The 13,831-nt window shown below is 33.9% G+C and overlaps 1 protein-coding gene across 2 annotated transcripts in view; it reads left to right on the top strand.

Moving 5' to 3' along the window:
• LOC117231367 overlaps positions 1-13,474 on the top strand; it is a 205,144-nt gene extending 191,670 nt beyond the window's left edge. Inside the window, exon 6 of one of the 2 annotated variants that reach the window (XM_033489759.1) lies at positions 12,106-13,474. In XM_033489759.1, coding sequence (XP_033345650.1) covers positions 12,106-12,191 — 86 coding nt within the window. In that variant the 3' untranslated portion in view covers positions 12,192-13,474. Of the gene's footprint in view, positions 1-2,589; positions 2,774-12,105 lie in introns of those variants that run through there. The other variant, XM_033489767.1, reaches the window with a different exon arrangement.
• Positions 13,475-13,831: the final 357 nt, after the last annotated feature.

Here is a 13,831-nt window from a genome sequence, read left to right as displayed (position 1 = left end):
ATTACGCCGCTCTCAGGAAAAAATTCTAAAAGTGCTGAGAATATCTAATAGTCACTGTTGAAGTAATTACTTCAGGAAAAAATCTACATCTTTTTCTTTTGTATATCCGTGACTTGAAGACCGCTGTTACGAAGAGAATAGAATTTAGTGAAAAAGTTCAAGATAAGGAGATCCGTATTATTGTGCCCTTGAATATAAATTTTGTTTTGGGTTACAAGGTCTAAAAACAAAAGAGCTATAAATACACGAACGTGCTCCCTGTCATATCTTTTTATTGTATTGTAACACTCTAAGAGTGAGGATCTGGATCAGCATACACTATACTTATACCTATACTTATTTCAATATATTTTTCTATTACAAATTCATCCACTCGTTCCTCTATCAGTCAATCTCAACAGTCACACACACAAGGAATAATTGATGAAGAGCTGCGAAAAAAGCTTACTAATTTTCATTGCCACTGTTCATTGTTCATTAAAGTTCTAAAATATATATATGTAGAAATTATGATGTCATTGTTCAATGAGTTTTTAACGAATAGGAATCTATAAGAATATTTAATGGTAATATTATATGCTCATTTTTTATTATTATCTTTCAGTGCACTAGAAGAGTTACAAGTATAACACATTTGATCTTTCCTAAGAATTAAAGACTCACCAATAATTAAATTACGTGAATGGTATAAATATTCAAACATTTTGCATCTTTTATCATGGTAAAACGGTATGCACGCAGCATCTGTCAGGAAGAAATTAATCTTTTTTTCTTAATGTTATCGTTAGCAGAAAGAAAGTGTAGAAAGTAAAAAGCAAAGATATTAATGAAGGCGATTAAGCAATGTCGGAGAGTGTCTAGCAGAGAAAAATATGAAACGTTTTCGATTTTTCAACTAGAAGAAATTTACAATTCAATTTCCTTAGTATTCTGACCAAGGTGAGAACTGTACTCAAAATAATTACAATCATGTTTTCTGATCGTTGTATATTTAAAGCTTACAGTTAGTAGTGTAACATTCCTACAAAACATTTATATGAATTATCAATGTACAAAGTTATCATGTCATTTATATTATAACAAAAAAAATGAGAAAAAGGGATGTTAGAAAACGTTAATGGTTGCAAACTTTTTATCAATCCCCTAACTTTTGCTTAAATCAAACAATTTATGAACATACTTATTTTAAAATATAAACACTTCGAAATCGTATAATTTGCCTTCGCCTATTTGAAGAATATACAACGAAGCAGATTTAATACTGTTGCTAAATTTTATTCCAGATATTTAAGAATATAGCCAGATTCGTCTAATTTCTCATTCGAACATTAATACTCGAACAGGAATTAGTCTCCGTTCTGTTTTATTGCATTGAAATTCTTATTATCTGCAGTGCGGCGTTGCGCACCGGTTTCGAAATCGAACTGAATACGATTTCTGCACGATTGAAATAATCACTTTGCTGCCGTGGAAACGTGGAACTGTATCATTCTCTTAACAAAAGGCAATGAATTATATTCCATCAGGGCAGAATATTTATCAACGAAGCATACTGCAAATAAAAAAGATCTTAAAATTTCATCCCGTTTTTATCGACGAGTCCCGGCCGCTCCGCTGCTCGATTAAATTGAATTTTAGCGCATGCAAGTAGAATATGATGGATGGCGTCAGACGAGCAGCTCCGTTGTCGGATTAAAACGTGCACAACTCACTAGTTTCTTGCGTGAAAATCATTTCGCAGTTAGGTATTCATGGCGTTCGAGCCTGTTATTTATCTTTCAAAGATTGAATGTTTTCTCAGAATTATTAAACATCTTGAACGTTTCTTTTTATTTCGATACTATGACGAAAGGTGATGCCATGTTATTATGCGAATATTAAATTATTGGTGCATAATTAATAGACTGCAGGCTTTCGTGCAAATTTATATCTGTACGGAAACAATTAAAGAAATGAAATTTCAGTAGAAATTCGTCTTATCTATTAAAAATTAAAACAAGTACTTCGTCCTCTTTAGTTCTCTGTGTTCTTTACCTTTTAACCAAAGCTCTATTATTACACTGTTATGAACTAAAAGCGAAGAGCGAGAAGAAAGCAATAAAACTTTAGTTTTCTTCAGTTTGAGAACGGTAGATGGAACTCTTTAATTAAACAGGGCAATATTCTACTTTGGATATTTTATAGATTTTTCTATATTATATGCAGTCTCTACCTTTACATTCTTTAATTCTTCATAAATGCACAAAAACCCGAGTTATAATAATTACTGCTGTTAAATTTTTCAAAATTTGTTTATAGATTTAGGAGAACCTTTCGTAACCTATCGCATGAGGATAAGATATCCAAAGTTATTGAACCACCCTATAAATATAACGAGAACTATATTTTGTTCATTTTTGACGAAAATAAATCATCGTGTTAAGTTAGAATCTTTACTTGAAATTTATAAACTGTATGCTAGATATATAAATGATGGTTGATTGAAATTTATTATTATTTAGAGGATGAATATTTGAAAATGTTATTTTTTTAGATATTGGCGCTGTTTAGCATTAGATGTGTATCACTTTAATCCATTGACTGCTACAGAATCATGCTGTTTCGGAATAGACAATCAGCTATGCAGCGGTAAACCAGAGTTATTTGGGATAGGCAATCAACTATGCAGTGGTGAACCGAGATATCTCACGTGATGCGAAGGGAAAGTACGTATATGGGTCAACAGTTGCAGGATACCGCGTTATTGTGACCAGTGTATTGCAGAAAATCCGGAATTGTTGGAGTATCGGCACATCAAATATTTTACTAGCCGTATTATGCTCGAAAAAATTCTAGATATGCGAAAATTGTTATGTTGCGTTTGCAATGATACGAAGTACTATTGGTAACAATCATATTGTATTATTCCTAATATGTTTCAAATATACTATTACGTTTTCAAATGAGGTTTCATGAAATACATTGGTACATTTACATGACACACTTGAATTTTTTGAGATACTAATGACAAAAATATTGCATTACGTCAATTTCCTTTTTTCTCTTTATCTTTCACGGAATATAATTTACTTCTGTAATTATACAATCTTTTACACTGACCTTTAAAATATAGCAAGGAGACGATGATTTTTCTAGAATTTTCCAGAATGTTTACGTGCGTTCCCATTCATCTCATATTTCGTGAATATTTTAATGGTATTCGTTACTATGTTACACTATTCTACATGAACTCGAACAGCATAGTTTGCGCCATATGAAGCGGCGTTTAGATTTTAACCCCTTAACCTACAACTACGGACATAGCCCGTAGTACGATGATCGGGACAAACGTAAATATTACGGGCATAACCCATAGTAGATAATCGGGACAAACGTAAATCGTAGGTTAAGGGGTTAATTGCGAGTATTTGATTCATATATCAAAGGTTGTGTGTACAAGATGTTTTACATGAACGCGATCATAGCTCAATAGTTGAAAATAGAAATAAATAACATATAAATGAAAGTTAACTAAGTTAAATACTACTGGTTGCATTCGCGTCAAAGATATTTCTATCAATTTATAAGACTTAATCTAATCTGACTTATAATTTAAGAATTAACGAATTGAAAAATAAAGAGATACTTATCAAGCGTCGGAATACTTTTACGAGGTTTAACCATAAGAAACACCAATTTTGTTATTGTATATTTGCTTCTAAAAATTAATTTACCTATCGTACCTATGGCGATTCCACAGAATAAAATCCTTGTGAATAAATTTATCTATAATTTAACAATTCAATTAGGACTTTATCTAAAGTAAGCAACTGTCCAACAAAAAGCAGATAATTGCTATATCCTCTACATAGCTCTCTTTCCTACTCCAAAAACTAAACTAAACTTAAATAAAAGAAGTCTATCTCAAACTCAAGAACCACATATCGATCTTAAAGAAACACAAACTTAATTCGACCGAAATTAAATTACTATAACAAGAAACGAAGTCATCATTGGACAGCAATCTAACAATTTGCTATGTTACATCGATATCGTCGTTTCTTGCAACTTTTCTTTATCTCATAAAAAAATCCAGCGAGCGTACAAGAAGTTCACAACCAACAACAGTGGAACTCTCTTCGAGTTTTCTATATATATTCTCTTTTCCAATAGAACCGTGGCCACGTAAGATTCAGGCTCGTTGAGAAACTTGTCCCGTAGAAGATGCCGACTGTCGAGTTCTTGGCGTGGTCGTTTCGAAAGTTCGCCTCTCCGTGTGGTCCTCCTCTCTCTTGACCCCTATAAAACCACTGCCCCTCCTCGTCGGCTAAGCTTTCTGTCTCACTCATGAACCCTAACCCTCGAGTCGCCAAGTCTTCATTCCACTGGCTTCGCGAATCTTTTCCGGAATCCCCGGACGCTGATCTCACGTGTACGACGATCAACTAAAAGGGGGAAAAAGCTTGAACGTCTTTAGATCTCTCTTTATGGACCCTGAAGATTGCGCGATAAATCGTTAATGGTTTTCAACCGGTCGGTTACATGCGTACGTGAGCCATTTTTTGCTCTGTAATTCTCTCTATTTACAGGCCTTCCGATTCTTAATATCGCGATTCTTTCACTTTTTTTCTCTTTTGGAGAGAAGAGGATTTTTATATGTGATACATGCGAGTGAATGAGAAATATTCGTCGATTGATTTATAATACACAATTGAACTTCAAATAAGTAAAATGCATTGATTGCGATAAACAGAGAAATTGGTCAAGGTGAAATGAATTTGATTTTCCAGACGAATGAAATATAGAAAAATTCAAACTCGAATTTATACGAATTAAAAATATTTGTTCTGTCAAATCTCTGTAAATCTCTTCGATCGTACCCACCATCGTATTTACTACACTATAATGTAAAAATAAAAATCATTAAAAATACAACGTACCTATAGGTACAAAAAGAATTTGGAAACCAAATACACGCGAAACTGAAAAACAATTCGAAAGTGGAAATAAAAATCATTCTACCAAACAAAACAATCAACACTTTTACATACTCCTTTCTACTATTAAATATAACAGAACAATTAAAATGCGCAAAAACGCGATATGCGCAGTATCATACGAGTAAAGCTTTTTACCTTCTTTCAAATGGCAAGTGGTCTCTGAAAAGAGCGACGAGTATCACGATAACGTACTTCAGGAACGCATGCTTATTTCAAGGGTTTGTGATAAGTTTATTCAACATACAGAGGCACTCGACGAGTGGCGTTCGCTATCAGACTTTGAATACTTGATTATTCAAGCCATTTTGCAGCCATATACATTTGACTATCTCGCAAAGGAAGCTCACGAAAGAATAATCTGTCTATTAATTCTTGTTGTAAAATATCAATCCATTTTCATGGAGAATTTTAATTTTCAATGTTATAATGAAAATTATGTCTCTTATTTCTATCTGTTTTGTATAAATGAAATTGTCAATCAAAGTCAGTGTAAAAATAATAAAAATAGATAGTAAAAATTGCAAAAGTTCGACAATTTGCGCTACGTTGTTATAATAAGCTGTATCTCATTAACGTTTCTTCGAGTAAACAAAATTGGTAGCCATAGTACGCATAACGACCAAATCTCTCCGATCGACGAACAATCGTGCAACGACAGTATCGGCTACGTTCGCTTATCTGGAGAATTGCTTCGCGCTATGTAACAACGGCCATCGGGAAGCAACCGCGTGCAGACAGATACGGAAATATCCTAGTGCAAGGCATCGTAGATACGCGTCTAAATGCTCGTGTCAGTCCACTTACTACAAGCCATAGGCTGAGAACGCTATCGCGTGATTGATCGGCGATGCTTAGCGTCCGTGATTATCGGAAGTGTCTCCACGTCGATTATTTTGACCGATGAGTCAGGGGATATCGAAAGGAATCACTTTTAGGGGTTACTCGAACGTGAAGGAATCCTCGGCCCGGTCAACCTGAAGAAAAATCTATATAGGGATTCCCTCGTTCGGCCACGTCGCTCGAGTAATTGAGGCATTTCTCTTTTCCTCGAGATCGATCTTTTATTAGCTTGATGCGCTCGTGATTGATCGAACGAAGGATGGGTTTCTTCGTGCAGGTACTGAGAATGTGTAAATTCGCGATATATCGATTTCACAGATTGTAATTATCAACACGATTTATCGATTCATGTTACGTTGACTGATGTCCCTGGATCTAACGATCGCAAATTTATATCCTGGATGCGTTTTGATTGGCGAAAGTTTGATAGAAGACGAACGACTCTCGTAGGGAATCGTGAGAGGTAATTTGTATCTGTGTACTTAAGTGGTAATTTCTGGACATATATTTGATATTTAATATTTGTAGATTATTGGACAATAATATTTGTTATTTGGAAAATATCTCAAAGTTGAGATAAATAATATTGAACCAGACATTGTACATATAGTTGACAATAAGCCAAATTTTCTGTGTCAATACCATCAACATCTCTGCGAGTAATTAGACTGAATTTTTATCGTGTGCCATCATTGAAGCGCTATAAATAATCGTAATTTTTTAATTCGCATTTCAACAAAAATATGTCCTACAAATTCCATATATCATGCACAAAGAATAATGCAATGCAATTTCAGCAAAGTCATAGACATTTCCCAATTTCTATTCATCATAAAGGAATGTAAAAGGTTTTATTAAAACGAAACCGTCGATATTCGGTGCTGTTCAAAGGGAATAACAGGAAGGCTTATACAAAAGGAAAAGCGCAGAGTGAATACGAAATAAGACAACGCGCGTTTGGCGCTACGATGGTTCCATAGCAGCGTGTAAAATTGCAGACCCGGTTCATTCTGAGAATCTCATTCCAGCCTTAATCCCACGTAATTTGCAAAGTTATACCTTCATTGCAACCGTCTAAAGCCACCTTTTTTCTTAACTATCTATATCTCGCGAGATTTCCACCCGCTTCTCTGAGAGGCGTACGAACAGGGAAGCTTGCATACAATACAGGCGAACGTGTACGCGATAGCAACAACCCTTTAGTCCTTTACCCCATATACTTTAAGTAAATCGTTTCTGTAAAACTTTCGAGGACTCGTGTCACGAACTTTAGAATGCCGGGTCATGAAGTTGTCTAGAGAGTTTTTATATCAAGAACTCTCCCGGATTTCCCTGCAACTTAAGCCTCGTGCACTTCTCAAAACGCACGGTCACTTGAATTCCACTGAAAAGCTCTTACCGGAATCCCATAGAGCAATCTTGCAAGCTGCTTTCACATGTACATTGCATTTTTATACGTTACCCCGACAATTTCACCGACTACCCTTGAAAATTTTTCCTGCACGCTCGATGCGGCCAAAAATATTCTACCTCCGATACCGAGCTGCGTAAACAAGCGAAATTTTCTACTTAAAAACTTGTAGATAAAATAGATCCGTTTGGGTGAAAATTTGATCGATATTTATAATTATTTTTGTTGTTAATGCAACAGAATGTTTAAAATATACGGGATACGTTTTCCTTTTTCCTACTATTTTCTTATTTCAGAAGTTTCATTTAGAACAAGAATGTGAAATTTTAACTAACAATGTATTATATTTCCGGAAACGAACACTTTAAACTTTTGGAGCTCTTCATAATAGTGGAATAATTTATTTTTATATACTGTTCAAAAGCTTAAAATGAAAGTCCATGCATGACATGTAAATTTTTAACACACACAGAAATGTAAAATTCATTATTTCATTGCATTAACATCTACACGTACGGATATATTCAAAGCATGGTACAGTATACTGCCGTTAAAAGGAAAGAGGAAAACCTGTAATTTTTGCTTATACTTGAACGCACTACTTTTATTTCTTAATGCTTTTTTTACCATACCATGCAAAGATACGTAATTTCGTGTAATTTAGCTCAAAAGCAGAATTCGATACTACTGATTAACATTTTTAAAAATTATTAATTAGAAAATTAATATTTTTTATTAGCATCTTGCTCTAAAATATCTTTTTGCATTCTTTATGTAACTTATTTAATACTTTGACACACTAGATGTCGATTGTTTACGCTTTTTAATCTAACATCTTCTGTTTCGATTACCTACGAATGAATAGCTTTGAGAATTTAATTAAATTTACTAGCATTTAGAGTTTCTGGCCACTCCTTAATAGGATTATGAATTCATGAAAAGGACAGACGTAAGACCAGAATTTAAGATTATAGGCGGATTTTCTAGATTAAACGTCGGTGTTACGTCCTCGCCTAATTTCCTTACATGTTCCTGTGTAGCAAGTTTCTACAAAACATATACAAAATTTGGAAAATTAGTTTAAAAATACTCGTTAGCGACCTACATACTCAAACCATCAGCCGCTTTTTAAGGAAAGAAATTTAAATTTAGATGGCATATTGCGTTAACTATTGTGGAAGAAAGAGTATTTTTAAAGTCTTTCGTACAAATTATAACTTCTGTAATCTTGAAACTTTCGCAACCTGTGAAAATTTTCATATTTTACCAACTTCAGCGAAATTTATAATATTCCCAAATTTCGCAGCAAATATTGATATTTTTATCGCGTTTTAAAAATAATGGCAAACTTGGGAATGATTCGCTCGACTGTTTATGAAACAAATTTTATGTATATAATTTCCTCACAAATCGTTAAAGCAGTAAACGTGCATAAGCGGTAACATCAATTATTTAACAAACGTATGCATATGTGTTCGTTAATTAAAAGTTGCTGATACGTATGAAATCTTGCAAGACTAATCTCCCAATTTATTCCTGAAAATCACATTCATATATGTGATATTTATATAGGATAGAACACGGATAGCGGATTTCAATCACTTTGAAATATGTTGTCAAGGTTAATTTCCTGGCTCTTGTATACACTCGTTCATAAATACTAGAACACCTGGTGATCTCATACAAAACATGGTAACTGAACTAAATTATCGCATAAACGATTAATCGATCAAAATTTTGCATTCATGCAACGATTCATTATAGTTGTTCGTTATAATCTAAGTTACTCCTTCATTCATTATAGTTTAAGACATCTATTCATTCATTAAGATTACCGTTTATTATAATTTAAGATTTCACACGAGGCATTAAATTTTTAAATCTTTATCAATTTCTTAATGACACTTCCAACTTTCAGAGTGTTATAATACATGTAACTAAGAGTATATATTTGCTCCTACACTTGAATATCGATTAACACATTCATTTTTGATGCATATAGCGTTTTAGAGAGGAAAGGTTTTAAAATTTAATATATTTCTTAACCAATTCCACGTGAAATCTGCTTTTCATTTGATTTCGGAATTAAATATGTGTCTGTATCACTTTTTCGGACATTTACAGAATATTAATAACATTAATTATATATGCAGACTAATATTAACAAAATTAAACTAACATAACAACTGGACTAATATTACTGTTTCCCTTTACAAAACATAATGGATTTCATATCTATTTTTAAGAATCTTATACCTTCGAATCCACCAAATTATTTTTTTCCTTCAACTACTCTATATTAAAGTACATTTTCTAAGCCAGAAAATTAAACAAAAATAGATTCATCATATTCTTTTCGCGTGATCCTCATTTATTTCTATCTTTTTAAGTCTTTCGTTGAAATACACAGAAAGAAGAACGCAATAATCGCATTAGTAACATTGCACAAACGAATAAAAACGACGCACCATGTGCGTCGGTAGCAAGAAAAGTCTTAGTATTAACAATGTAAAGACCTTGTTCGTAATTCGTTTCCTTATTAAACGCAATATATTTACGTTCGGATCGAGCACGTTTCTCGAATCCGTTCAAGTAACGTAAAAAGGTATCCATTAGGAAGAAGATTGATACGTTAAGAAAGAAAGCGGGTTAGCGTCTAATTCGAAAGCAGTCGAGCTCGTTCCTTTCGGGTCCCTTTCCCATCAAATCCCCGGCATCGACGTTACAGGAATTCGTTCGGCTTCTGCAGTCGCGGTAATTTCATTTCGTTCACACCGGCTCTATTCGCAGGCTGCCATCGTGTTCGTTGACTCGTACGTATTACTCCGTGGTCTACAGAATTGTTTTTACGAAATTGACTTTTCCCTCGGCCTTCGGGCACAAAGCGGCCAGGGAAAGAAAATCTATTGGCGTTCCGTTTAATGCTCGTCCTCCGCGACGCTTTCCACTTCGGCTACCACCGTTTATTACATTTCAATATTCCGATGTGGTTTAATCACATTACCGAACTTCGAACCGAACAGAAATTTGTAGAAAATACTTTTTGGATAATCTCCTGTAACCATTAGCATATGATAATGCAAACCAGCGCGAGCAACGGGAAAAAACGAGAAATGAAAAGGAAAAGAAAGGAGAGCGCGAGCGTTAATGGCCTGATCTGATGAGGCTCGATGACAAACTCTGCATTACATACACAGATTCTCTCGCACTTTAATGTGCATTAGTGCTTTCGCGTGATTATTCTCGATCGATCTATTGGTGTATCCTTTAGCAATAGCAAGTTTTATTTCGGTATGTTCAACTGGAACCTCGAATTCGTTATTTCAACTATCTTTATTCATTGCTGAATTATTTCGTAACTGTTGAACTGAAAAATAATTTCTCATGTTCCACATTTTCGTTGTTATTGTGCATGTTAAATATGGTAGTTTAAGAAATTATGACCCGGATTCTTTTGCACAATAATTTATTGACTAATAATAGTGAACTGAGACAAGTGACAGGTTGTGGATTATAGACTTTAGATTCTTTGATTTTACGTCAAAAGGAATAATCAGTTAGCTTGTAATTTATACAATTAGTTTGTATTTCGCAACTACTAGCAAAGAAATATTTATATAATATATATTATTAATCTTCTTTATTTTTTATTTCATTTTATTAATATTTATTTAATATTTGATATTTTATCACTATTTTCATTAATTTATTATTATTATTGTATCATTAATCTTTTCAAACTCATGATTAATGTCTATTTACTTATATATCATTAATATATATTTCTTAAGGTAATTATTTTATCGTAGAAATTTATTCTACAATCGATTTAAGGGTAGTTTAGAATCAATATAGCAGTAGTTCGATGTGCATAATCTGCGCTGTTCACGAATACGCTTAAAGGAATTAGATATGGCAAGTTTGAAATGTCATCATCCTATGTGTCTCTCCATTGATCATTTCATCGTCAGCTTCTGATGATACCAGCGGAATGCCTAGTACATATTTGATTTTCGTATGCATCGCGTTCGTAGTCGATAACACACAGTAGTTCTATCGACATGAAAATCTACCAATTACCGCTTCTATCGACGAACGCAATATCTATTCATTAAGTTTCAAGCTTTTCCAATAGACACGCAGTACGGTCGTACTACCAGCTTCTGCATTTGTCAGTTTCGATTCAGTATAACTCGCATCAAATCTATTTGTTAGAAACGGATTGTTCTATATAAATCATTGTACAAATTAATGAACAGAGGAAACTTCAATTAAATTAAATCAAAGTATTATAAATTATTTTACAATATGTCGCTGTCGTCTATAGTTGAAGCTTCAAAATAATCTGTTTCTAATTTTAAATTAATACTATCATGAAATTTTCCACCAATAGATTACATAACAGATAGTATAAAACGAAACGCGGGAGATTCACGTAAAGGTTTATACAACCTACGCTATTTTCAAAAAATGAATGGGAACAATACATAAAGGTCTGTAGTGACATTTTGATCAAAGTTGAATTAACAGTAAAGTATGGTTTTACATTCGCTGTAGATGGTTTTAGTGTGTGCAGGTTGCATATATTTCATCAGAAGATAATGTTGAACGCAAGAAGCAGCACGCTAGATATTTGGAAGTTATGGAGTAGTATTTTAAAAATTTAATTTAAAAACCAAAATCCAAAATATGCGAAATGTATTTTAAAGCCTTATTCATTTCCGTTTAATTTCCTGAAATCCAAAAGGCCGTTCAGTCAACTCATCACACCCACAACCACCAGTTTAGATGACAAGTACACACAATAACCGCAAACCACGAGACAAGACAACATAATAACATTGCGCGTAACGTGCATGCGCATGTGTGTTCCAGTGACCTCGGAGAACGGAAGCGAAGCTCCTACGGCCATCTATTTGACGATGCTGATGCTGTGTATGCTCCAGCTGTTCCTGAGATAGTCACGATACGCCTGAGGCCACGGAAAGGGAGTCCATGGGCGCCGCACCATAAACAGCGCACTAGTCAAAAGGAGGAGCAGAAGGAAAGGAAAAGACAGCAGTTTAAGGGCTGACCGAATCAGTGGCGGAAAACCAAATAATAATATTGTTGAATCGGCATTGGTATCACGTGTTTTTTAGCGTATTCGGTTCGGTTTCGTTCAAAGAGGAATCGAATACCATCGCTTTCATTGTTACATTCTACGTCGTATGTCCCCGATTAAAAATCGTTCATCGAGATCGTGACGATGCAGGATACTACACGGTTTATTGATACGCTTATCTCGACTTATCGGATAATACCATCGCGATTTATTCGAGAGCGACGCGACGTCGTGAACCGGTTCTCGATTCGAAGTATCATAGAGAAGGGCTGATATTCAATTTAATAGCACAGAATGAGATCAGTAATTTTCGGTTTTCAATGTATCGATACTATTTTTTTATATATTTAATGTATCGATATTAGGATTACATCAGCGATTTACTGATAAGCACCATTTTGTAAAGAAAAGTATGATATATAGAATCTAGTATCGAAGAAACGATAGGAGTTTATGAGAATTTTATTATCATTTGATGAAAGTGAAAATAATATTAGAAGAAGTTATTGGATACATAAAAGTCTGCAATTAAAGTCAGTTTAGTCCTGAACTGCAAATATCCATATTTTTGTCATTCATAAATTCCTCGTTAGATTATAATCATGAAATAAAAATTCAGAATTTTAAAGATCACTAGTTTGTACAGTCAAACTCCATTTATCCCAGCTCATTAGGCAACATCATAATTGATACAATATTTCCCATTTATAATTTGTCATTCCTATAATAATAATTCATTTTTCCTCCAATTCCCACTAGATTTCCGTAAAGTTCCGTTCGAATAAATAAAACCGCTATACCTTTATAGTTAAGGATTACATTTAACGTATATATAATATGAATATAAGTACATCAAGATTAGTCTAATATCACATACCGTGCTATTAAATGGACAACAGCCTTAACACACGCACGAGCTCCTCGTAATGAAAAGACAGTTATAATGTAATTCGTGTTCGATCGACAAATGCTCAAACAAATTCCGCGTCCGATAAGTAACGAACAACCAATTGATCGTTCGAGGACAAGGTCGAGAGTGGCTTTGAAGTGAAAATCTTTTGCTTGCGTATCGCGTTTCCGCTTCAAAGGATCCCTGTCACAGATATTCTATTCCGGTTTCCATCACGAACGTTGCAAAAAGAACACGTAATTGACGACGAGACATAGAGAGCCTGATTGGTGAAATGTAAGGTTCCAAACAAGGTATAGTGGTACAGGAAAATATTTGAACACTTATAGAAACCTTTTATAAATATGTTGTATGCATTGTGTAAAAGGATTTGAAATTTCATTAGTACTATGTTGAGACACGAATGTCATTATTATAGTGAGTATGAAACCAATTTACAAAATATATGTAGAAGTTACAATACATTTGCTGTAAAAATATATAGGGTGGTTGGTAACTGGTGGTACAAGCGGAAAGGGGGTGATTCTACGCGAAAAAAGAAGTTGAAAATATAGAATAAAAATTTTTTTTATTTTTTTTTTAATTTT

This window comes from Bombus vosnesenskii, unplaced genomic scaffold (genome assembly GCF_011952255.1).
Source record: "Bombus vosnesenskii isolate JDL3184/JDL3185 unplaced genomic scaffold, Bvos_JDL3184-5_v1.1 scf7180000013263, whole genome shotgun sequence".
NCBI classification, from domain to species: domain Eukaryota; kingdom Metazoa; phylum Arthropoda; class Insecta; order Hymenoptera; family Apidae; genus Bombus; species Bombus vosnesenskii.
Note: the sequence above shows the minus strand (reverse complement) of the source record. Positions and strands in the feature narration are given on the sequence as shown.